This window comes from Silene latifolia, chromosome 8 (genome assembly GCF_048544455.1).
Source record: "Silene latifolia isolate original U9 population chromosome 8, ASM4854445v1, whole genome shotgun sequence".
In the NCBI taxonomy this organism is placed as follows: Eukaryota; Viridiplantae; Streptophyta; class Magnoliopsida; order Caryophyllales; family Caryophyllaceae; genus Silene; species Silene latifolia.
Genome location: NC_133533.1, coordinates 19,398,663 through 19,425,897, shown reverse-complemented (window position 1 = coordinate 19,425,897; position 27,235 = coordinate 19,398,663). Strand labels below are relative to the sequence as shown.

At 37.7% G+C, this 27,235-nt stretch overlaps 1 protein-coding gene across 1 annotated transcript; it reads left to right on the top strand.

Moving 5' to 3' along the window:
• Positions 1-13,038: 13,038 nt before the first annotated feature.
• LOC141594816 (uncharacterized) lies at positions 13,039-13,758 on the top strand. Its single transcript, XM_074414806.1, has one exon. The coding sequence runs from the start codon at positions 13,039-13,041 to the stop codon at positions 13,756-13,758; it is 720 nt and encodes a 239-aa protein (XP_074270907.1).
• The last annotated feature ends 13,477 nt before the right edge of the window (positions 13,759-27,235 follow it).

Below are 27,235 nucleotides of genomic sequence, written 5' to 3'. Positions count from 1 at the left end.
ACTTCCTTTTGCTCCACGTAATCTCGGATTAGATGAGCTTTCCGTTGTACATGTCTAGACTTGTTGCTAGACTTTGGCTCCTTAGCTTGGAAGATGGCACCTCTATTGTCGCAATAGATGGTGATCGGGTCATTCGAACTAGGCACTACGGATAGTCCTTGTAAGAATTGACGCATCCATATCGCTTCCTTTGCAGCTTCGGACGCGGCATAGTACTCGGACTCAACGTAGAATCTGCGGTAACACTTTGTTTGGAACTCTTCCACTGATCAAGCGCCATTTAAGAGTAAAAAACGAATCCAGATCGAGATTTCGAGTCATCACGATCCGTTTGGAAGCTAGCATCTCACAGAATCGGTTGCATGCATAGCTTTTGTTCGCCTCCATAAGTCAATGCCCAATCTTTAGTCCTCCATAGGTACTTAAGAATGTTCTTGACAGCCATCCAATGTGATTCACCTGGATGTTGTTGGAATCGACTTGTCATACTCAATGCATATGCCACGTCCGGACGTGTGCATATCATGGCATACATGATTGATCCTATAGCCGAGGCATAAGGAATCCGTGTCATGCGCTCTTTCTCTTCCTGTCTCCGGTGCCCGAGACTTGCTCAAATGCACCCCTGGAGCCATAGGAAGAAACCCTTCTTGGAGTTAGTCATGCTGAATCTCTCTAGGACTTTGTCTATGTAAGACTCTGATCGAGAGATAACATCCGTCGTGATCTATCTCGATAGATACGGATGCCCGGAATTCTTTGTGCCTCTCCCAGATCTTTCATCCGGAAATGGTTTTTCAACCATACTTTCACCGAAGTTAAGAGAGGTATGTCATTCCCAATCAAGAGTATGTCATCGACATACAATATTAGGAAGACAATCTTGCTCCCACTCGACTTGATATAAAGACATGGTTCTTCGACCGATCGAGTAAATCCATTCTCTTTAATCACTTGGTCGAAGCGATGATTCCAACTCCGAGATGCTTGCTTAAGTCCATAAATGGAACGCTTAAGTTTGCATACTTTCTTAGGATGTTCTCGATCGATGAAACCTTCGGGTTGTACCATGTACAACTCTTCCTCCAAAAAGCCGTTTAAGAAGGCGGTTTTCACATCCATTTGCCAAATTTCATAGTCATGAAAAGCGGCAATCGCTAAGATAATCCGAATGGAACGCAAAGATGACTACGGGTGCGAAAATTTCATCGTAGTGTAAACCTGGCACTTGGGTGAAACCTTTAGCAACTAGTCGTGCTTTATAGATATCTTGTTGACCTTCCACGAAATGCTTTATCTTGTAAAGCCATTTGCATTGAAGGGGACGAACCTTAGCTGGTAAGTCAACAAGATCCCATACGTTGTTCTCATACATAGAGTCCATCTCGGATTGCATGGCCTCAAGCCATAGCTTTGAGTCGGAACTAGTCATGGCACCTTTATAGGTTGCGGGTTCACTACTCGTTAAGAGTAGAACGTCATCTATGTCATGTTCCTCGACCATACCAATGTATCTGTGCGGAGGAATAGAGACTCTTCCCGACCTCCTAGGTTCCTCGGAATATTCACTGCAATGGATTGAAGGAATTGGTTCCTCCAATGGTTGCTCGGTATTTGGTTCCGGAATCTCCGACAGTCGAAGGTTCTATCACTCTTTGCATTCTCGAGAAATTCCTTCTCTAAGAATGTCGCACTAGCCGCAACAAAAACACGTTGTTCGGTTGGCGAATAGAAGTAATGACCAAGTGTTCCTTTAGGATAACCTATAAAGTATGTCTTGACCAATCGCGGCCGAGCTTATCCTCGTGTCTCCACTTGACATAAGCCTCGCAGCCCCAAACCCGTATAAAGGACAAGTTAGGGACCGTTCCCTTCCATAGTTCATATGGAGTCTTGTCAACACTTTAGACGGACTTCGGTTAAGTATTAGAGCAAATTGACAGAAGAGCATAACCCCATAATGAGTCGTGCAACACGGTGACTCATCATGGATCGAACCATATCAAGTAGTGTTCGATTTCTCCGTTCGGACACACCATTCAACCGAGGTGTTCCAGGTGGAGTTAACTGTAGGGCAATCCCACAATCCTTTAGGTGTTGATCAAACTCGTGAGAAAGATACTCGCCACCACGATCCGAACGCAGTGTTTTAATCTTTCTACCTAATAGGTTCTGTACCCTATTTTCGTATTCCTTGAATTTCTCAAAGGATTCACTTTTGTGCTTCATTAAGTAGACATAGCCATATCTACTTAAATCGTCTGTGAAAGTGATGAAATACCTATAGCCTTCTCGTGCGGTGATTGACATAGGTCCACATACATCCGTGTGTATGAGTCCTAATAGGTCAACAGCGCATTCCAACACCTTTGAAGGAAATCCGAGTCATCTTACCGATGAGACATGATTCACACGTGCCAAATGATTGAAAATCAAAGGCCGAGATAGCTCCATTCTTTATGAGCTGTTTTACGCGTTTCTCATTAATGTGTCCCATACGGCAGTGCCATAGATACGTTTGATCTTTGTCACCAACCTTTAACTTTTTATTCATTACGTGTAATATTTCGGTGGTCCGATCTAAAACATAAATTCCGTTCATGGAGACCTCCTTGCCATAAATCATATCGTGTAATGAGAAAATGCAAGTATTATTCTCTATTACAAATGAAAATCCAAGTTTGTCAAGTGCGAAACTGAAATAATGTTTTTGGAAAGACTGGGTACATAATAGCAGCTTATATAAAAATAACTCAAATCCGCTTAGGAAGTCGGATCACATATGTTCCCCTTGAGACGGCAGCCACTCGTGCTCCATTCCCAACACGCAGGTCCACCTCACCCTTTACGAGGGGTTCGATGTTTCGGAGCCCCTGCACATGATTACACAGATGAGAACCACAACCAGTATCAAGTACCCAAGTTCCGTAACTTGCATGGTTAATCTCAATCATATGAATAAAAGTAGAAGAGGATGAAGACATACCAACAAAGGTTTAACGCGACCGCCTTTAAGTCCTCATGATAAACAGGACATGTACGCCTCCAATGCCCAGTCTTGTGGCAATGATGGCATTCCATGTTTTCATTCTTGCTCTTTGTCGCGCCTGATGAGGTGCTCGACTCACCAGGCCCACTCTTACCTGGACCCGACTTCTTGAACTTCGGTTTACCTACTGCTAGGTTTGCCTGAGCTTTGCCCTTACCCTTTCCCTTGTTTGTCACAACGAGAACATCCTGTTTCAAGCTCCCACTGAACTTCATGTCCTTCTCGGTCTGAACGAGAAGGGAGTGCAGTTCATGAGGACTTTTCTTCAAATCATTCATATAGTAATTCGCTCTAAAGAGCGCAAAACCATCGTGGAGTGAATGAAGCATGCGGTCAATCACGATGTTCTCGTTGATTTTACAATCAAGCGTCTCCAGTCTCTCGACATTCTCAATCATGCTGAGAATGTGTGGGCTAACCGGTTGGCCCTTCTGGAGTCTCGCATCAAAGAAGCGAGTGGTATGCTCATAGGTCACGATTCTCGGTGCTTTCGAGAATTCCTTAGTGAGCGTGGTGAAAATCTTGTTTGCACCTTGGGCTATGAAGCGTTTCTGCAAATTGGATTACATTGCAAAAATGAGTGCGTTTTTAATCGCACCCGCTTCCATGACGAAGTCGCTATACGTGGAGACCTCGTTAACTCGAGCCGTGGGGCCTGGGGTTGGCGGGAGGGGCTCGATCGATACTTGAGCTTCCCGTCGGAGTGGCGGCATTCCGTAATGCCGCTTCCCATTCCGCGAAGTTTGATCCATCATTCTTCGATCTAGTAGACCGATTCATCCGATTCATAAAGATCCGGCCGGACTCACGGTCCAATGTGGCACTTGGCATTGGGTCATCGAGGATGCCAGCCATTATGTTATTAGCGCTTAAAAACGTGATCTACGCTGAAAAAGAAAGAAAAACAAAAACGAAATAAGCAACTCATCGAGGTGATTTAAGTCTATTTAAAATTCATTTTAATCGTGTAGACTCATTGCACTTGTATAATTGATCTCCCTCAAGAATAATACAAGTGATCTCAAGACTCAATTTCCGTAAATTGATAAGCTAACTGTTTAGCTAGTTCTTCCGTAAAAACTCTTGGTCGATAGATTTCCGTAAATCCTATCTATAGTCCACCATAATCACAGGATCGTACGAGTGACCATAGTGTTGAGATAAAATAGGTCAATCGGTTCCAACTTACCCGACGTAGAAGGGGTCATATTATGCCTACCGACGAAGAAGGGACTCATTGGAGTTTGACCTATAAAGACTATTCTCAATTTTGGTTTATACGAGGAAGATCCCATCAACTAAGTTTAAATTCATTTTAAGTGAACGAATAACTAGCAACTGCGTGAATGAATTAAATTAGATGATGGCTTAAATCGTGTGACATATGAATGTCATAGAAAACTAACGCGTGACCTCTACATGAGTCAGTTTTCATGCAATTATTAGGTGGTTTGGTTTTTAGGCGGAATATGATGCAGTCTATCGATACGATAAAATAAATAAATGAATGCAATACGTAAATAAAAATTCCTAGTGTGGCCTATCCTAGTAAAAAGAACAAAAAACAACTTTGGAATCCACCGTTGGACCCGAGAAGCTTGTCTTGATGTTCCATCTTTGTACATGCAGCGGGAGTGAGCATCCGATCTCCATCTTTAGTCTTCTCAAAATTACAATTAAAATTTACAAAATATAAACCTATTTACATTCTAAAAAAAAAACTGTAATTAAAAGAAATAAAAAGGGAGATACGAGATCTCAAAATACAACCAAGACCGTGTTCCATCATTACGGTAACACGTTCTACTAAGGCCACACTAAGTTACAACCGATTGTAAAATAAATAAATAAATACGTAATGTAAACATTCAAAATATTCAAAATAATGATAAATAAAATGCATCAACTAAAATTTAAATTTATTCGTGACATAATTCTGTAATTATGTCAAATTTAATCCAAACCACCTTTAATGATTAAAATTATGTGACAAAACCGCTTTAGTCAAGTTAATTTTAATCCGTGATAATCCGTTACTTTAAATCGTTTTAAAGTAACCAAATTGTTCGTGGGTGAACCGTTTCACTATCAAGCGAATGCATAAATCCGTATTATGCACAATTGGCCGAAAAAAAAAACAAACAATAAATTTTTTTATTTTTTTTTCTTCTTCACGGTCTGACCGTGAACAGTACCAAAAATAATTTTTTTTTTTTTTTTATTTTATTGCTGAAAACCGAGAGCAACAAATGAACAAAAAAAAAAAATCCGGCTCAAAACGTGAGCAACAATAGATCAAAACGAAACGGTTTGAAAAACCCAATTGCAATTTTAATCTAATCCGTATAGAACTGAACTACAATTGATACATCTTTAACATATTGCAATGATTATCGATTAAAATTACAACATGCAAAGAACGATTGAAAACAAAGATCGAATGATCTATCAAAATTGTGTGGCACGCAAATCTATGCAAAAATCAGAAAAACAGGCCGAGACAAAAAATTTTTGTGCCGCACGAAATTTTATGCAAACATTTTGATAGATCTTTAACATATTGCAATGAATATCGATTACAAAACAATATGCAAAGATCAAAATGAAAACAAGACAAACGACAACCATCATCGTGTAAACATATTCAACGACTAGAATTACACTCGTAATACAATAAAATTACATTTCTATTTACTAAAGTTACCACCTCCGGACTATAGTTACACTCTTGAAGGACAAAAGTTACACTTAAAAGGACTAAAGTTACAATATTAAAGTATATTAATTTAAATTTTTACATACAAACCACTATACAACTAAAGTTACGAGTTCAACGACTAAAGTTACACTTGAAAAGGGTAAAATTACACTCGTAAAAATGTATAAATTAAAATTTATACATATAAACCATTTTAAGACTAAAGTTACACCTAAAACGACTAAAGTTACACTTGTCGGGCAGTAAAGTTACACTTCTAAAATTACATAAATTCAAATTTATTTATTTAAAATTACATTTTTATAACATAAATTAAATTTTTTGTGAATAAAATGGCTTGAAAAGGTTGAAGTTACACTCTAAAAGTTAAAATTACACTCAAAAGTCATTAAATGAATAAAATTACACTCATAATGCAAAAGAGTTACACTCCAAAATGTGTGGTGAGAATAGGACTTAGGGACTCAACCAAAATCAAGGACTTACCTGAACCTATCTCTCTCTCTCTCTCTCTCTCTCTCTCTCTCTCTCTCTCTCTCTCTCTCTCTCTCTCTCTCTCTCTCTCTCTCTCTCTCTATATATATATATATATATATATATATATATATATATATATATATATATATATATATATATATATATATATATATATATATATATATAGTGACAAGTTCTCCTAAGTCCTTAATATCTTTTGAGTCCCTAAGTCTTTATTAGGGCGCTTGGATTAGGAGAATGAAGAGTGGAAATTTGCCTACTTTAATCCCACTATAAGCGTGAAAAAAAAAGGAAATAGGTTGAGGAGGAGAGAGGATGTGTGTGTCGATTACTATTGCCTATTACCCGCCGTGCACACACAAACACATGCATAATCACTCAACAACCTTCCTCAACACATTTCGAAACAAACTCCACCAAAACACAATTTAAAAAAAAAACTCATCTTCCTGGCGATAATTTAGAGCAAATCCTACTTTCTTCATTTATCATCTTCCTTTGTCATCTTCCTTTATTATCATCCATTCTCGAAAACAAACAACAAGACCAACGTCCAACGTAAAAATGACGGATTTGCAAATGATTCCATTTGGCCATGGTAATTTTTGGATTGTTTATTTATTTTCTTCATTCAAAGTTAGGTTATATATCATTTTTTTTATCAAAACATTAGGTTAAATATGAACAGTTGCTGAAATATGAGGAGGAAGTGTATTTTAGGTTATTTTTGAAGCTTGTTTTTTATTATTTGAAATATGTAAATCCACTCTTTTAACATGAACTCCATCATTATAGAGTTCAACATCAACTCTGTGAATAAGAAGTTAAAACTTTTCGACGTTGGAGTTATTTATCCGGTAGAGTTCAACATCATATTTCAGTTTCTTATTTGTTTTTTTTTTTTTTGGTGTTGACCAGGAGTATCCCCTACCGACAGCTGGAGCAATCTCTTTCGGGGTACTAAAGGCAATTTAATGGGTTGACCCCTCCCAAGTTTGGCCTTTTCATTCGCAAGAGTCAGGAATCGAACCCCTGACCACTTGTTTAAGAGATGAGAGCCCTTACCACTCACACCAGCCAACTTTGGTTCAGTTTCTTATTTGTAACAGTGAATATAGTAACTGCAACGTGACTGTAAGAAGACGAATAAAGTGTAACAGTAACATTAAAAAGTCTAATTATAATGGTCGTAAATGTAATTTTAACTACAAATGGTGTGATTTAAAGCAACGAAAGTATTTTTGTAATTATTATGGTAGATTTGAAATTCAAAAGTGTAATATTTGTACCTTTAATTGAAATTGTAAAAATTGTAATTATAACAGATAAAAGTGTAATTTTAACAGCTAAAATTGTTATTATAACAGACAAAAGTTCTAAATTTGTAAACAGTAATTCTAATAAGAAAACGTATAATTTTAACAGAGAAACGTGTAATTTTGACCAGTAAAAGTTTATTGTAACAGACAAAATCTGTAAGTTTTTAAACTGTAATTCTAATAATAACAAGTATAATTGTAACAGACAAAAGTGTAATTTTAACTACCAAAGGGTTTATTGTAACAGAAAAGCTATAAGTTTTTAAAGTGTAATTGTAATAGTAGAAAGTATAATTCTAACAGATAAAAGTGTAATTTTAACAGCTAAAATTAGGACTATAACGCAAATTTTATACGTGATATATTGTCATAAACGAAAACAACAAAGAGACGATAAAGATTAAGAATTAACCTTCGGTCCTAGTGCAAATTGGCAATGAGAGATCAAAGTAGATTTCCTCCTAAATGATGCACTCAAGATCGTCTGAGAAATGCCCTTGTGCTAGAATGAATCCTCTAATTGTCTTGCAATATTGAGAGGATTATTTTGTGAGTTTTCTTTTAGATGTGAGATCTAAAGTTTTGAGAGGAAAAATGTCTCTCAAAACCCTAAAATTTTTGTCAAAAATGAATTAGGTTGCAAAAGAGAGAAAATCCTCTCTTTTGTCCTCACTTGGCCGGCCAGACCGTGGGCTCTCTTGGGAAGTGGGCTTCCACTTCCTTTTAGTTTTAGCTCATGGTCCGGTTCGTAAATTGCTAAAATGTATATGACGCGGTTTAGTTATAAATTGTCATCGGTTATCGGTTATTAAAGCATCAACTAATAACACGGATTAGTTGAATTATTAATACATGTCCGACAAAGACAATATCGTATAATTAATTCATTCAATATACATTAATCAAATATAAATCGCTTTATATTTAATTTACGAATTAACCGCTTAATTCGTCTTAGCCATTTTTATTTAATCCGTATTAAATAAAATATCTCAACATCACATTTTGACTAATTATTAGTCAAATATAACTCGACTAATCGGTTAGTCAAATTTGGCATCAATATGACTGTATTTTCATACCGTCACATCTCTCAAACGTATCCTATAGGTGTGACTTTTAGGGACCAGTTGATCACCGCCATCTGTATGACAATAACGTCAAACTTATCTAGCAAGCCAACCGTTATTGATAAACGTGGACCAACTGATTACAATACAAAAGTATACCCTTTGATCCTTTTAGAGATTTATAAGTCCTTGCACTAACTGTAAAGGACACCAGCCCAACATATACACCACTACCTCACCCAACGCTACCCACCCACCGCCACCGTCTCACCACCCGATCTCGTTTCACTTGCAGTTAACGTTTTTTTTTTTTTTTGGGTTTTGTGGTATATATTATTTGTTTGAAGTTGTTTTTTTCTATTTGTTAGTATTAATTTTAGACATATTAAAGTTATTATAATGCATATTTTGACATTTCAAATATCCTCCTGTTTTTTATTTTTTCAAATATCGTTTCTTTAAAATTCGTCTTGTTATATAAATTTTTCAGTTCTAGTATTTAAATTTAAATGTATATTTATTTATTTTTTTCTCAAATTTCAATGTTTATAAATTCAACCTCTTGTTTTATAAAATTATTTAAAATCTCGTCTTGTTAAATTTCGTCTTATTTTATGAAGTTTTCAGTTTTAGTATTTAAACTTCAACGTGTATAACTTCACTAACATTATGTATAACTTCAATTCACATTATGTACAACTTCAATGCACATTATGTGCAACTTCAATCTCATCTTCTTATTGTGTTGGTTTCATCTGCTTATTTATCTTATTAAGAATTTGATGATATTCCGGTGGAGACTGAAGTGGAAGCACCAACAGTTCCTGAGCAGGAGTGGACGGTGGTTGGTTATCGTTCTGCCAAGGTAATTGATACTCCGCTTCTTAAACTTACTGTTGAGGATGTTAAAGCAGAGATTAATTACTGGTCCACGTCTATATTTGGTTATGTTGTGGGAGCAAACCCGCCATGTAATGTTTTAGATGAATTTGTTAAACGTATGTGGAAAGAGGATGAATACGATAAGGTGTCGTTTATGCCTAATGGAATTTTTATGGTGAGGTTTAAGACGAAGGCTATACAACAGAGAGTATTGCAGCATGGGTTTGTTATGTTTGATAACAAACCAGTGGTAATTAAAGAATGGACTGCAGGAACTGAACTTGTGAAGCAACAAATGGAAACTCTACCTATTTGGGTTAAATTGATGGGTCTTGACCTAAAGTTCTGGGGGAAGGAATGTTTGAGTAAACTTGGTGGACTGATAGGTAAAGTAATCAGGAGAGATGAAGCAACTGAGAAGAAAACTTTCCTGGGGTATGCAAGGTTGATGATAGAAGTAACAGTCAACCAGAGCTTCCCTGATACTTTGTGTTTTTTGGATGAGGAAGGTGTAGAAAAGAAGGTCAGATTGGAATATGATTGGCTTCCCATAACTTGCAACACTTGTAATGGGATTGGCCATGCCACTGGACAGTGTAGGAAGAAACCTGTTCCAAAAAAGATTACTCAAGTTTGGAGGAAGAAAGTTGTTGAACCTGAAGGGAAGAAGGTGGCTACTTCTAATGTGGGTGTTATTGGGGACAGAAGAGTGACTACTCATGTTCAGCAGGTGGCTCAGCTGAGTAGACAGGATAATCACCCTCCTACTGTTACTCCAGGAGGGCACTCTTACTTGGAAGCAGTAACACATTCCTTGAAGAAAGCAGTGGTTGAGAATAAGGAGATGGGCAAGGATAAGGGACAACAAAGTGATAATGGGTAGTCTGGGTTTTTGGAACATAAGAGGCCTTAATAAGATAAATAAACAGATGGATATTAGAAGGTTTCTGCATATCAATAAAGTAGATTTATTTGGTCTTATTGAAACTAGAATTAAGAGTAATAAGTGGTTGAAGGTAAGTAATGCTATTTCTAATAATTGGGCTATTTGCACTAACCATCAAAGTCATAGAAGAGGTAGATTGTGGATGTTATGGAATCCACAGGTTTATCAGATTGATATTCAGGATATCACTGCTCAAACCATTCATGCTAAAGTTACTGATAGAGGAAGGAATAGAGAGTTTTGGATCACTTATGTATATGGTTTTAACAAGCTTGCAGAAAGATGGACATTGTGGACTATTTTGAAAAGTTATCAAACACAGGCTGTTGGAGCTTGGCTAATAGGAGGAGATTTTAACAATGTCTTATTTCCAAATGAGAGGGTTGGGTCTCAGATTACATCAGCTGAGATTTCTCCTTTTCAGGACTGTGTACAACAGTGTGGTGTTGAGGATATGAAAGCTGTGGGCTCTTTTTTCACTTGGACGAACAAGCAAGAGCCTAGGTCCAGAGTCTATAGCAGAATAGATAGGGTGTTGATCAATGATGAGTGGCTCCATCTATTTCCAGAGTCTTTTGCTAACTTCCTCCCTGAGGGTTTATATGATCACTGTCCCTGCATTGTTCAGCTAGATGAAGATAATAGGAAGAGAAATGTGCCTTTCAGATATTTTAACATGTGGGCAAGTGCACCAGAATTTAAGCATATAATTACTACACATTGGAATAATGGAACTCATGGGACTCCAATGTATACAGTGGTGAAAAGAATGAAAGCTATGAAAAGAGATTTAAAGGAGCTGAACAGAAACAACTTTCATGACATTGAAAAGAATGCACATATAATGTTACTCTCATTACATTCAATCCAGGCTGAACTCGGGACCCAACCTCAGGATACTCAGTTGATTGAGGCTGAAAGAAAAGCTGCTGATGGCTATAGGCAACTTGAAGATGCAAGGAATGCTTTCCTACTTCAAAAATCTAAAGCACAATGGTTGGAGGAAGGGGACAATAACACTTCTTATTTTCACTCTGTCCTTAAGAAGAGAAGAGCTGCTAATAAAGTGGTTCAAATTGAGGATGTTAATGGTAGAGTGTTGAACCAGGTTGAAGACATTAATGTTGCGTTTGAGAATTATTACAAGAATTTGTTAGGAATGAGTACTGATGTGAGAAAAGTTCATGTTCCCACAGTTAGGAAGGGGAAGACCCTCAGTGATGAGCATATAGCTAGTCTGAACTTACCAATCACTGGAGAGGAGATTAAGCAGGCCATCTTTTCTATCCCTAGCACTAAGTCCCCTGGTCCTGATGGCTTCAATTCACAATTCTTTAAAGACACTTGGGATGTGATAGGGAGTGATGTGATCCTTACTGTTCAGGATTTTTTCCAATCTGGCAAACTTTTGAAGCAGGTTAACAGTACTACCTTAACTCTGATACCAAAGGTGGAGCATCCTAAGAATGTGAGCCAATTTCGTCCAATTGCTTGTTGCAATATCATGTATAAATGTATAGCCAAGGTATTATGTAACAGGCTGAGTTTAGTCCTGCCAGACATCATTAGCCCTAGTCAAAGTGCATTCATCAAAGATAGAGACATTATGGAGAATATTCTCATTTGCCAGGATCTTACCAAGCTATACAACAGGAAAATCTGTTCTCCTAGAGTAATCATGAAGCTGGATTTAAAAAAAGCATATGACTCTATTGAATGGTCGTTTTTGAGAGATATGCTAAAGGCTCTTAACTTTCCTAACCATTTCATCAATCTTGTGATGGAATGTGTTACTACTCCTCATTATTCTTTGTCTTTGAATGGTGAAACCTTTGGTTTTTTTTCCAGGGAAACGAGGTTTGAGACAGGGGGTCCTTTGTCCCCTCTCTTGTTTACTGTGTGCCTGGAATACTTGTCAAGGATTTTGAATAGATTGGCTGAACTGGATGGCTTCAAGCACCATCCTCTCTGCAAAAAGTTGAACCTCACACACTTATGCTTTGCTGATGATCTGCTAGTGTTCTGTAGAGGGGATTGGGACTTTATGATTGCTGCAATGAGAGCTGTAGCTACTTTTACTGCTGCCTCTGGCCTACAGATGAACAAACAAAAGTCTAATATCTATGGTAATGGACTGCCACACATGCTACTGGAACATTTTGCAGAATTAAAAGGCCTTAAAATAAGGAAGTTACCTTTTAAATATTTAGGAGTCCCTATTTCTGCTAAGAAACTGTCCACTCTAGACTGCAATATGTTGGTGGAGAAGGTGGTGGATAGAATTAGAGCTCTGGGCTCGAAAAAGTTATCATATGCAGGAAGGTTGGTGTTGATTAAAAGTGTGCTAAGTACTCTTCATAGTTACTGGGCTAGGATATATATCATTTCCACCAGTATAATGGCAAAGATTGAAAGCATATGTAGGTAGGAGCTTTCTATGAAAAGGGGACCCTCAATCCTCTTCTAATGCTTTGGTGGCTTGGAAATAGGTCTGCTTGCCAAAGGAACAGGGGGGATTAGGGGTGTGTGACCTAAGAAGATGGAATGTGGCTACTATGGGCAAATATGTCTGGTGGTTGATGGATAAGAAGGACCACCTGTGGGTTAAATGGGTGCACTGCACTTATTTAAAAGGTATGGATTGGACTGCCTATAAACCACCTCAGGGTAGCAGTTGGGTGTGGAAAAGAATTTGCAGGGTTAAGGAAAGGCTTATCTCTTGGTATGTTAATCATGATTGGCTTAAACTTGATGGTACATACTCAATAGCTAAAGGTTACAGGTGGCTAGGAGAGGAGGACTCTCATGTGGAGTGGCATAGTTTAGTCTGGCATTCTGATGGTATCCCTAAGCATCAGTTTATCAGTTGGCTTTATGTTCAAAACCGTCTTCTGACTAAAGACAGACTCAGCAGAATGTTTCACTGCAGCGATTTACTTTGCTCTCTTTGTCTAGATGCAAATGAAGATCATGCTCACCTGTTCTTCTCTTGTTCTTATAGTAAGAAAATCTTGCTATTGATTCAAGAATGGAATGGGTTAGTGATTCTTGAGAATAATGTTTTAAGTTGGTGGCAAGCTCAAAACCAGAACAGAAGGAAATTTATATCCTTAGTAGTGGAAGATTTGGTGTACCATGTATGGTGGGCTCGAAATAACTGTCATTTCAACCATCTGGTTTGGCATCCGGAGGTTGTTTGGAAGAGGATCCAGTCTGATGTGCAAAATTGGATGGGCAGAGTGACTAAGGCTAGGAAACAATTAGTGTGGAATTGATGTAATGGTCAGTGTGTAAGTTGAGCAGGGGTATATTTGTACCCTTTAATTTGTTGTTTTGGTTGATAAACTAGGTTTGTAATAGCCCAATTTTATTAATAGAATTCTTACATTCTACCAAAAAAAAAAAAAAAAGTTATACAATTTTGTACTAAAGTTATACAAAAAATCATTAAAGTTATAATATTATGGACTAAAGTTACACGATTTTGGATTAAAGTTATACAAAAAATGACTAAAGTTATACTATTATGGACTAAAGTTACACAATTTTGGACTAAAGTTTTACAAAAAATGACTAAAGTTATACCATTATAGACTAAAGTTACACGATTTTGGATTAAAATTATACAAAAAAGGACTAAAGTTATACTACTATGAACTAAAGTTACACAATTTTGAACTAAAGTTATACAAAAAATAACTAAAGTTATACAAAAAAGGACTAAAGTTATACTATTATGGACTAAAGTTACACATTTTGGACTAAAGTTATACAAAAAAATGACTAAAGTTATACTATTATAGACTAAAGTTATACGGAAAAGTATTAAAGTTATACTATAGGTAATTTACAGAACAAGTTTATATAAATTGTCATACTGTAATTGTATTTTTTTTCTGTAACTTTAATACAAAATTATGTAACTTTAGTAAAAAATTGTGCAACATTAGCCGTAAATTTGTACAACTTTAATCCATAATAGTATAACTCCAGTCATTTTTTGTATAACTTTAGTCCAAATTTGTGTAACTTTAGTCAAAAATTGTATAACTTTAGTCCATAATAGTATAACTTCAGTCATTTTTTGTATAACTTTAGTACAAATTTGTATAATTTTAGTCCAAACTTATATAACTTACACAAATTTGTCAGTGAAGTTGCATTGTATAACTTCAGTCATTTTTTGTATAACTTTATTCCATATTTGTATAACTTTAGTTCAAAATTGTATAACTTTAGGAATATAAATTCAAATTTGAAACCAGCACAATAAGAAGATGAGATTAAAGTTACTTTAGTCATATAGTCTGTAACTTTAATGTTTGAAGTGTATAACTTTAGTCGTAAGTAGTGTAACTTTAGTAGCAGATAGTATAACTTTAGTTGTATTCACATATAGTTTTGAAAATTCAAAAAAAAAAAAAGTTAACAAATTTAAATTGTAAACATAAATTATAAAGTAGGAAAAATCGTAAATCTCACCAGTACTAGATCTAAAATAAAAAAACCGAACAAAAATTATAAAGAAGAAAAACCATAAAACTAACCAATACTAGAAAAAATATACAAATTGAGTTATATAAAATAGATCTATAACTTTTATATTTTATGCGTATAACTTTAGTCGAAAATAGTATAACTTTAATACGACAAGGGTATAACTTTAATGTGATAAGGGAGTAACTTAGTCGTAAATAGTATAACTTCAGTCATAAATAGTATAACTTTAGGAGTAATTGTATAACATTAGATTAAATCAACAAATTATATAAATAAATAAAATAAATTAGTAAATATATAAATTAGTAAATATATAAATGACAACATGAATTAATAAAACGAGATTTGAGAAAATAAATAATAAGACAAGATTTAATATACGAAATCTGAAGTTACACATAATGACTATTAAAGTTGTACAAAATGTCACTGAAGTTATAAATTTAAATACTTCGTATTTTAAATCTCTTCTTAAAAAGCCGTCTTATTAATTCGTTTAAATAATGAATTTATAATTTATAAGACGAGATTTAAAAATATGGTACTCAATAAATAAATCTTTAAGTAAATAAAAAAAATCGAAAACGATAAAACCATAAAAACAGCAAAAACATAGAAAAGGCAAAGGTACTCAATACAGAGTACATCATCATCAAATAAAAAAAGACAAAACAAAAAAACCCCATCGAAAACCAGATCGGAATCGAAAACTAGCAAAAACAATCGAAAATAACAATCAAAAAGGAGGTGGAAGCAGGCGGTGGTCGTGCGGTTGATATTGGTGGTTGTGGGTGGTGACGCGTCCAGATCTGGACATGGAGGAGATGTGGGCAGTGAGGAGGTCGTGGAGACGGCGGAAGTGGAGTGGTGGCGAGTGTGGGTGGTTGGTTGTGCGAGGCAGGTGGGTGGTTGGTTGTGCGGTTGTGGGGTGGTTGTGAGGTGGTTCGTGGCAGGTGGGTGGTTGGTTGTGGGGTGGTTCATGGTAAGTGGTGGCGGCAGCATGAGGAGGGAGGTTGTGGGGTCAGATGGAGGTCGTCAGTGGTGGTGTTGGCATGATGCGGTTGGGTTGGTGAGCCGGGTTAGGAGATGTGGTGGGGTGGCTGGGTTGGTGAACGGGGTAGTTGAGGGAGGGTGGCACAAGCAGATTTGTTGTGGGGATCTATGGTGATGAAGGCGGCGGTTTGGAGGTGATGAAGGCAGCGGTTTGGAGGTCGGAAATGGTGGCTGTTTTGGGTTTGGTTTTTTTTTTTAGTTTGTTTTGAATTGGTTTTTTTTTTTTGAGAGAGGATGGGAGGAAAATGAGAGAGAATGAGTGAATGAGAGAGAAGTGAGAGAGTGAATTATGAGGAAGTGAGAAGGGAGATTAGAATGGTGAAGGAGTTATACAAGATTAGAAGAAGTTGTACAAGATTAGGGAGAGAGAAGTTGTACAAGATTAGGGAGAGAGATTAGGGAGGGAGATTTATGGCCATCCATTGAGATGCAATCTCATCCATCCATTCCCTTCATCCAAAGACTCTTATATGGACTTAGGGGCTCATATGATATGAGGGACTCATGAGAACCCTTATATATATATATATATATATATATATATATATATATATATATATATATATATATATATATATATATATATATATATATATATATATATATATATATATATATATATATATATATATATATATATATATAGAGAGAGAGAGAGAGAGAGAGAGAGAGAGAGGCGGGATCTCGTGAGTTTGGTTCTTACGGTGAGTTGTGAGTTTGTGTACTTGGAAATCTGGACCATTAGATGGAGTGAGATCAGAGGCTGAGATTAATTGACTTAACAAATAAAAGCCATCGCTACTCACTGAAAAAAGCCCAAAATTAAATCTACCAACATCAATCATTCAACATCATCTCTGTCCTCCAATCTTAATTCTATGGTCGCTCTTTTCTCAATCACCATTGTCGTCCGACCATCTCCATCATCTTCAGCGTATACAATGGAATTGAGAAGCAACGGACAAGGTGACGATTAAGAAGCAACGGACAAGCTGGCTTTGAGAAGAAGCTCACTGGAATTCTGTACGGAATTAGCTTCTAATTCAAATTCAGCGTATACAATGGAATTAGATCGAATTCAGGTAAGCAATAGTTAGGTGAATTTCGATGTTGATTATGTTTTCGATGATGATTCGCTAGTGGTTCAATTAGTGGGTCAAGGTCCGTTCTCCAGGCCCTTGGTGACCGGCCCTACCACGAGTTTGTTGACATTGCCCGCTCCAAACTTGCTGAAATCAATGAGGATAATGGATGCGAAGATAAAGAGAGGACAATGTACAAGGCGATCATTCAGATTGATGAGACCCATGAAGCGTATGAGAAGCTATTACGTGCGGCTGAGGAAAAGCTTATGAGGATTTATGATTCTCTTTGTTGTTGCGCAGCGAAAATGAAAGGCGGTCTTGAAGGTGAGAATGAGGCGGATGACGTTAATTAAGATGTTGTTAAGGTTTTGAAAGAGCAAGATCAGATTGAGCGAGTTGATTTGTGTGGGAAGAAATTGAGAATTTTGCCTGAAGCTTTTGGAAGATTGAAACATGTTCTTGTTCTTGATTTGTCTAGTAATCAATTGCAGGTTTTCTTCTTTTGTTTTCTTCCTTGATATCCAATCATTTTCTTATATGATTGTTTGTTGTTGCTAGTGATTCCGTTAATGAGCTTCTACTAAAATAGATGCTAATAATGATTGTAATCTTAATAACGTCCTGATGCTAATAATGATTGTAATCTTAAACTAGTCAACCCTCAAGAAAACATATGTGAAATAACATTAGGCTTGTTACAATGAACCATGGGAACAACGCATATAATACAAACAAAAGGGTTGTCGTTAGAAGAGACGAATTTGTAAACTCCACAGAATTGCATTTGCTATATACTTCCTCCGTCCCGGTCATTTCTTTACTAATTGACTTGTAAGGTGTCTCATTCATTTACTTGTCTTTCTATATTGAGAAGGTTTTTTATGGATAAAAAAATCAAAGTAAAAAAATCAAAGTAAAAAAAATCAAAGTAGTAAAAAAATCAAAGTAAAAAAATTAAAGTGACACCGGAATAACATCACAATAATGTTAGAATAACAAGAGAATAACAAAATAATAACAAAGAGAATAACAAAGACAATAACACGTGGTAAAAAAATCAAAGTCGTAAAAAAAATCAAAGTAACAGCAGAATAACATCACAATAACAGTGGAATAACAATAACATGTGGTAAAAAAAAAAGAGAAAAAAAAAAATCAAAGTCGTAAAAAAAATCAAAGTAACAGCAGAATAACATCACAATAACAGCGGAGTAACAATAACAGCACAATAACACGTAGTAAAAAAAAGAAAAAAAATCAAAGTCGTAAAAAAAATCAAAGTAACAGCAGAATAGCATCACAATAACAGCGGAATAACAATAACAGCACAATAACATGTGGTAAAAAAAAGAAAAAAAAATCAAAGTTGTTAAAAAATCAAGTTAAAAAAAACACAATAACAGCATAATAACACGAGGTAAAAAAAAAGAGTGAAAAAAAATTCAAGCAAAAAAAAATTGGTACAAAAAGAAAAAGAAAAAAAGGTAACATAATGAGAAAATTAGAGAAAAACATAAGAGAAAAAAAAAATCAAAGTTGTAAAAAAAAGCATAATAACACGAGGTAAAAAAAAGAGATAAAAAAATTAAAGTAAAAAAAAAGAGTAGCACTAGAAAAAAGAGAAAATAAACTAAATAACAATGCTTTTATATGACAACTAAGATTAATCTTGGCCACTCATCTCTAACTTAATCTAATGGTTGAGATTCCCCCAGCTCACAACTCACCATAAGAACCAAAATCACCAAATCCAATCTCTCTCTCTCTCTCTCTCTCTCTCTCTCTCTCTCTCTCTCTCTCTCTCTCTCTATATATATATATATATATATATATATATATATATATATATATATATATTGATTTTAATATATTTTTTCTCTTCATATATTAGAGCAAGTCCAATGGTATATAATTTTGTTTTAACAACTAGTTTAATGAAGCTAGTAGCTTAAATTGACCGATAATTGCAAAACAACCAAATAGAAAATTAGTTCCAAAAAAGATGGATTTCAGACCAATTAGTTTCTGCAGTGTTGTATATAAACTGATTTCCAAGGTGTTAGCAAATAGACTGAAAGTTTTTCTTGGTGATATAGTTTAAGACAATTAGAGTGCATTCACACCAAGTAAACTCATTACGGATAATATTCTTATTACTTTTGAATTAATTCATTATATGAAAAATGCAAGAGGAGGAGGGGGTCATATGGCTCTCAAGTTGGATATGGCTAAAACTGATGACATGGTGGAGTGGAGCTTATTGGAGCAAATTATGTGGAGTATGGGGTTGGATAAGGTTTGGGTCGGTGGAGTTATGGAATGTGTGCGTTCGGTTTCCTATACCGTCTCTGTCAATGGAATTGACAGATATCTGAGGAGTTTGTGCCGTCAAGGGAATCCGTTATCGCATTATTTATTTATACTTTGTGCTGAGGTTTTCTTTCATCTATGTTACGCCAGGCTGTAGAAGGTGGTTCTATTCATGGGATTCGTGTTGCACCATAAGCTCCGATGGTGTCTCATTTACTGTTTGCAGATGATAGCATTATCTTCACAAAGGCGTGCGCAACTGAAGCTCAGCGAGTGAGCGAGTTGATGATATTTTGAGGGAATATGAGGGTGCGTCAGGTCAGTTGGTAAGTAAAGCTAAAACTACTGTTTTTTTTAGTAAGGGTACGTCAATGGTAAGAAGACAACAAGTGACCAATCATATATTATATTAAAGCAACAACCGTAAGCTCCTTTGATCGCCATGTGTCACAGCTCCTTCAAACGCCACGTGTCATTTTCTATTTTTTTTTTTAAATATAAAGATTTGCAATCACGTTAGGAAATGTTGCACAATTTAGGAGATAATTTCACGGTATCATTTTTCTCATGTTTTAGGAGTCATTTTCGGCAGAATATTTTAAAAAGTCAACTTAAAAAATATTTAGGCGATATTTTCAGTATTATTTTTCTAACATATTTTCGGTATAATTTTTTTTAGAAGATATTTGCGCAATTTTTAAGGAGATATTTTTCGCATAATATTTGGCAATAAAAAATGTGCAAAAAAGTCTAACAATATCTAAATGAATGATTTAGTGATTTTTGTTACATAAATCACTTAGAAGATCTTTTAGGAAATATTTAATTATGAATTATAACCCTAATTAGTTAGAAAGTATAAAACTAATTGAAGGATAATATATGATTCCGTATAATCACAAAAAAAATGCCGAATTTAACTCCAAAAATATCGCCCTACTCTGATACACCGGAAATCATTTTGATAGAAAGATTATAGGCAAAAGATTTTATTTGTTACCGAATTTTTAATTATGGACTGTAACCTTAATTAGTTAGAAAGATTATAGGAAAAATATCACAAATCTTGCCAATTTCAGTTCGTCAAAAATCTCGCCCAAATCAAATCTATTATACGAAATATTATTTAAATATTCCTTCAATCACTTTTATACTTTCTTAGCATAACAGTTGAACTGATTGTACTAAAATATTCTAAAAAAAATATTCTACAAAATAATGTTCATATAATGTATATATACCGAAAAATACTGTCCAAAAATATCATACCAATAAAATTGTTACAAAATAAAGCAAAAATATTCTATAGAATTTCGCTCATATCATTCTACGGAATTTCGCTCAAAATAAAGCAAAAATATTCTATATCCGTGATCTCAATCTTATCACAAATCTCGCTCATATCAATTTAAAAAAAAAAACAATATTGTTACAGAATTTTAATAAATCTAAAATTGTATAACTTATATCATTGGGTTGGTTTCTCCGTGGACAATGCCACCTCGATCCGTATTTTGGTGCTATTTTGAGTTCACTTAGTCCTTCTCATCTGACCCAGTATCGCGAAATGAGTGCGTTGACGGGAGAGGAAGGCCAATCGCTGCATGCGGCCATAGATCCGGCTTCGTTATTGATTTTAGAGGTTTTATAAGAGGATAAATTATATGTGTGATGGTTTTTGGATTGAAGGGTAGATGTCATGAGATTTGATGCTCGGAAGAAAGTATTGAATGGAGGAAGATGAAGATGAGGTATAGATCAGGAGAGAGAGAGAGGGGCGGATTCTAGGATAATAATGCATTTGATCGTGGGTCACCGACAATGGTGGGTCGATCTAAGCAAGGTATTACCAGAATGGTACGTGATAGGTTGGGTAAGAAATTACAGGGTTAGCGGGGTTTGCTGGTCAGCAAAGCGGGTAAGGACTAAGGAGGTATTAATAAAGGTTGTTGACCAATCTATTCCGACTTATGCGATGAGTAATTTTAAGCTTCATGCTAATTTTTGTGATGACTTACGTTCTTTGGTATCTTAATTCTGGTGGGGCTCGGAGAATGGGAGGAGGAAAATTCCATGGGTGGCGTGGAGACGGATGTGACAGCCGAAATGCAAGAGGGTACGGCTTACGGGTTTTCGAGATTTTCATATTGATGGGGCATATTCTGCACCCGCTGACCAGTCAACATATTGAGCAAGGTCAAAGATATCCACAGCAAGTCAACGACTTAGAGAGCCTAACCGACGCAGCCTGCCGGCCTGTCTCTTGGGTCCCGGCTGGGGCAACTAGCCAGCCGAGGCACACATCCGCGAACTCATATCCAAGACCCCTCGGCGGTGAGTCAACAGGGCCCGCCGGCCTGCCATGGGTCCCTCGGCCGAGGGGTAGATCAGTCTTTCCACCTGCTAGCCACTTGGCCACTTGGCCACTACGTGACAAAAGGTGAAAGTCTATAAATACTCCTCAACTCTCATTGAGGAGGGGATCCACAATTTAACCTAAGAATCACTATTCATCTGGTAATATCTTCCTTATCTCTCTACAATATATACTTCGCCAAGTAACAACAACTTACCTCTCTAAGTTTACTGACTTGAGCGTCGGAGTGAGTTCGCTCGGTCCAAAGCCGAGCCCTCAGTTTGTTCACTGTTTCAGGAGACCGAAAGGAGGATTCAATCAAGGACGTCATTCTACAAGCACGGGTGGTAACAAATAACTGCTCTGGAATTACACCCGGAACACATATGTTTAATTTGGCTCTCTTGGGCAAGCTGTAATACTACGTATTTATGAGTCTCTGGGTACTCTATCGAGTAGGCCTTACTCTGTCGAGTAAGGGCGAGTTGCAGTTTAAAATAGTTTCTGACCTGTTGGGTACTCGATCGAGTAACGCAGATACTCGATCGAGTAAGGGGGCACTCGATCGAGTACCTCAGCTACTCAATCGAGTAGCCGGTTTACGGGGGCTGTTTTCTCGGGTTTTGTTAATAATGCGATTAAGTATATAATAACTTCCGTCTTTGTTCTTTAAACACTTTTAAAACCTAATTACTGTGAAAAGAGAAATCAAACTACGTCATTCGCTTTAATCGCATTGTTGGCAAATCCCGGAGTTTGGAAGGTCAGATTTCACCTTTCTTTGTACCGTTGTGATCCTTGCATCAAGGGTAAGATCTACATACTGTTTTTATAGTTTTTCCTTAAGGCTGGTTAAACCCTAATATTGGGAATTGGGGGTTTTGTTGTATTGTATGATTGGTAGTGATTATATGTTTGTACGTTAGGAGGAGGATTCGTAGAGGAAGCGTTTTGATATCAGCTGTGAGATCGTCTGATTGTGTTGTGCTTTCCAGGTAGGGTTTCCCTACTCGGTATTAATTACATAATGTGTGGTGATTGTGCTGTAGTTAGTGATTGTTGGTTGATTCAGACGGTTGTTGATGTTGTATTGTGATTGCTGATTGTTTGTCTCTGGTTCTCGAGATGCGTTCTCGTCTGAGTGGAGTCACTTGCGGGAGTGGCTTCACGCCCTAGTTTCCCCCTCCGTGGAACCCGCCACGGGAGGGGATGTGCACATTAATGGGACAGGGTTATCGCTCGGTATGATGAGCGGGGATTTGGTGGGTACGATTGCGGTCCCCCACTGGCAGGGCTGGTCCAGTGGACAGTCGGTGACGGAGATTGATTGGAGTGGGTCATTGTGTGTGACTGTTTGAGCTATATTGTTTATTGTGCTGTTGGTTTACTTAGATTGTGTGAGTAGTACTGACCCCGTTTAATTTTTTAAAAACTGTGGTGATCCATTCGGGGATGGTGAGCAGTTATTGAGCAGGTATGAGTCGAGTTACTGGGATAGCTGGGATGTGCCACCGTTTGATGATAGAAGCCTTCCGTTGTAGCTTAGTAGTTTTCATAAACATTTCAGTTAGCTTAGTAGACAGTTGGTTTGAGAACATGTATTCGTATTTTGGTTTGGTTTTTGGATTGTAACCTTTCACTAAAGTATTTCTATTTAAACGTTGATTCATTATTGTTTATTTGATTATCATTGCCTCGGGTAACCGATATGGTAACATCCTTATACCTGGGTGATCCTGGTAAGGCACTTGGAGTATGGGGGTGTTACAAAATGGTATCAGAGCGACGATCCTGAAACCTGTAACCAATGAACCTAATGAACATAGGGAGTCAATTAAAATGAACCCGGGGTAAAAGTTGTAGGAGCTAATGCAAAGGCTTGGGAGACGTCCTAAAGTCGCGAACTCGCCCTACAATTTTGAACCGGTCACATGGGGGGTATATGTCAAGGTAATATGTGTTGTTTGTTAGTTTGTATGTGAATGTGGTGATGTATGTTGTAATTGTTGGATGTTTAGAGTAGAAGGTTGAGATTGTGAATGAAAGATTGGTGAAGTTTATAGAACTGTCGTTTGAACAAGAAGTATGTTGGATGTTTACTGTGTGGCGTTTGATGATATGATATAGTTGTTTGGTTGATCATATGAAAAGCTTGGTGGAATTGCATGCTTAGCTCTGTTGTATGTTGAGTTTATAATGTTACTTAGTATGTTGGGATATGTGAGATAACATGCGGGTAATATATGCGAGTCAGCATGACTCGATCGAGTAAGGAGGTACTCGATCGAGTAGGTGAGATACTCGGTCGAGTGGGTCTGACTCGATCGAGTGGGTATTTGACGATTTTGAATCCAGAATCGTGTTTTTGGGCACTCGATCGAGTACCTCGGGCACTCGATCGAGTAGGGGGTCACTCGATCGAGTAGCCGGCCTACACTACTCGGTCGAGTATGTTAGAGGTCAGAAGGTCTGTTTGGGTTCTGAGGTCGAGGCACTCGATCGAGTATGTTGGGTATTCGATCGAGTAGCCTCTTACTCGATCGAGTAGGAATGGGCACTCGATCGAGTGTGTTCTGGGCAGCCTGTTTTCGTGTTTTGAGGTTTTAGTGCGTATGTTTATATCTACCCTTTCTTATATAGTTTCAAGATGCCGCCCAAGAGAAACGATTTGTATGCGAGAGCTGAGACCATGAACATAGATGATATCGGTAAGATGTTGGAGCATCAGGATGCTCTTACAGAGGCCTTAAAGAAAGTGGGAAAAGAAAAGGAGGTTGATCACTCTAAGATCAGCCTTTATATAGCGAGGTTTAACCCAAAAGAGTACACGGGAACCGGGGAACCAAACCTTCTTGACAACTGGCATCGTGAGATGGAGAACATACTAGACCTGGTTCACTGTCCCGATGAGATGAGAGTAGAACAAGTCTGCGTTCTACCTAAGGGAAGCAAAATGTGCAAGTGGTGGGATACGGTTAAGGTGGGTGCTAGGGAGATGTATGCGAACCGGGGATTACCTCGCTATACCTTGGGAAGAGTTTCGGAGGGCTATGAGGAAAGAGTTTGTACCGGAGCATGTGAGGAGTAAGTCGAGGGAGGAGTTTGATGGGTTTAAGATGACATCGATATGTCGGTTTAGTACTACAAGCGCTTTAATGAGAAGTCTAGGTATCTTTGAGGATATGGGTTTGAGTAAGGAGAACCTGGCGCTGAGGTTTGAGAGGGGGTTGACACCCAAGATTATGGATAAGTTACCCGTGGGAGTCCTTACCGATGTTAAGGAAGCTTATGAGAGGGCTGGGAGAGCTAAGAGGTTGGTGGAGATGGCTCAGGAGAGAGAGAGAGTGAGAAAATAAAGGCTGGGAGTGAGGATGGTGGCCAATCTAGTCATAAGAAAGGCAACCACACCCAAGCTAGAGGGTTTTCTTCTGGGTCGTCGATCTCAAAGGGGCTTCCTTTGGGCGTGGCCGTGTGAGTGGTAGCGGTAGTTGGGGGATGACCTGCTATGGTCGTGGGCGGTGTAGGACACAAGAGACATGAGTGCACGAGTGCACCGGAGCTTTTCGGGATCGGCTCGGGGGAGCTATTCTCAGGGACCTGCACAGAGTTATGCGAGTAATAGACCGTCTGGGTCATGGTCTAACCGGAGAAGTCAGAGCTATCAGGGTGGAGGTAACCATAATAGCGGTAATTCTTATCAGAAACCAGCTACGAACAACAAAAACAATCAGGGGTCGGGTGCTAAGCCGACCACATCAGCCAGTACTGTCCAGGGAGGTGGACGAAGACCGATGAAAGTCATTTCATGATGGACAAGAAAGCAAATTGAAGATGATGCACATGTTATCACTGGTACTTTTCTTGTTAACGGTATCCATACCTTTGTTTTGTTTGATTTGGGGGCGTCTCAGTCGTTTGTATCTTCGAGTCATGTTAAACGGTTGGGTTTAAGGGTATATGAGTCTGTAAGTGAGAAAGTTTTTATACCTTCGGGTGAGTCTGTATCATGTGGGAGGTTGTTTAGAGATGTATCTATGATAGTTGAGCAAGTTGATCTACCTGTAGACTTGTTAGAGTTTCCTTTTGACGGTTTTGAGATGATAGTCGGGATGGACTGGTTAGGAAAGTACAAAGCTAAGATAGACTGTCATCAAAAGAAAGTGTCTTTGAGAGGGCCTAGGGGTGTTAGTGTGTCTTATCGTGGGTTTGTGGTCAGACCCAAAGTTAAGTTGATTGCAGCTGTCACCTTGAAGTCTTATCTGAGGAAGGGATGCCCTTTGATCTTATGCCATGTGAGAGATGACCGGATAGAGAGTCCGACAGTTGATCAGATACCAGTGGTGGGAGAGTTTGCAGATGTTTTTCCAGAGGAGATTCCGGGGTTGCCACCGAAGAGGGAGATAGATTTCACAGTTGAGTTGAAGCCGGGGACGGGGTCAATCTCTAAGACACCGTACCGGATGGGTCCCAAAGAGATGGAGGAGCTCAGGAAACAGTTAGATGATCTGATAGAGAAGGGATACATTAGACCTAGTGTATCACCGTGGGGAGCACCAGTTCTTTTTATGAAGAAGAAAGATGGGAGTTTGCGGTTGTGCATAGACTACAGGGAGCTGAACCAAATGACGGTGAAGAACAAGTATTCATTGCCAAGGATAGATGACCTATTTGATCAGTTGTGTGGTACATCAATCTTTTCCAAGATTGATTTGAGGTCGGAGTACCATCAGGTGAAGATTAGAGAGATGGACATACCAACGACAGCTTTCACGTCGAGGTATGGTCATTATGAGTACGTGGTGATGTCGTTTGGGTTATCTAATGCACCGGCTGTGTTTATGAAATTGATGAACAGAATCTTCAGACAGTTTTTGGACAAGTTATGGTGGTGTTTATCGATGATATCTTAGTCTACTCCAAGACTAAGGAGGAGCATGAGGAGCATCTGAGGATTGTGTTGCAGACTTTGAGGGAGCATGAGTTATATGCTAAGTTGTCCAAGTGTGAGTTCTAGTTAGAGAAAGTTGCTTTTCTGGGGCATGTGATCTCTAAGGAGGGAGTAGCTGTGGATCCGGCAAAGATTGAGGCAGTGACAAAGTGGGAAGCACCAAAGAATGTTGCTGAGATCAGGAGTTTCTTGGGTTTAGTTGGATACTACAGACGGTTTGTGAAATATTTCTCCAAGATAGCTAGACCTATGACAGCCTTGATGAGGAAAGAGAACAGGTTTCGTTGGGATGAGAGTTGTGAGACGGCGTTCCAAACATTAAAGGAGCGTCTGACCACAGCTCCTATCTTAGCATTGCCTGAAGGGATCGAGAACTTTGAGGTTTATACAGATGCCTCAAAGAATGGGTTGGGATGTGTGTTGATGCAGAACGGTAAGGTGATTGCCTATGCTTCTAGGCAATTGAAGTCGTATGAGGAGAACTACTCTACACATGATCT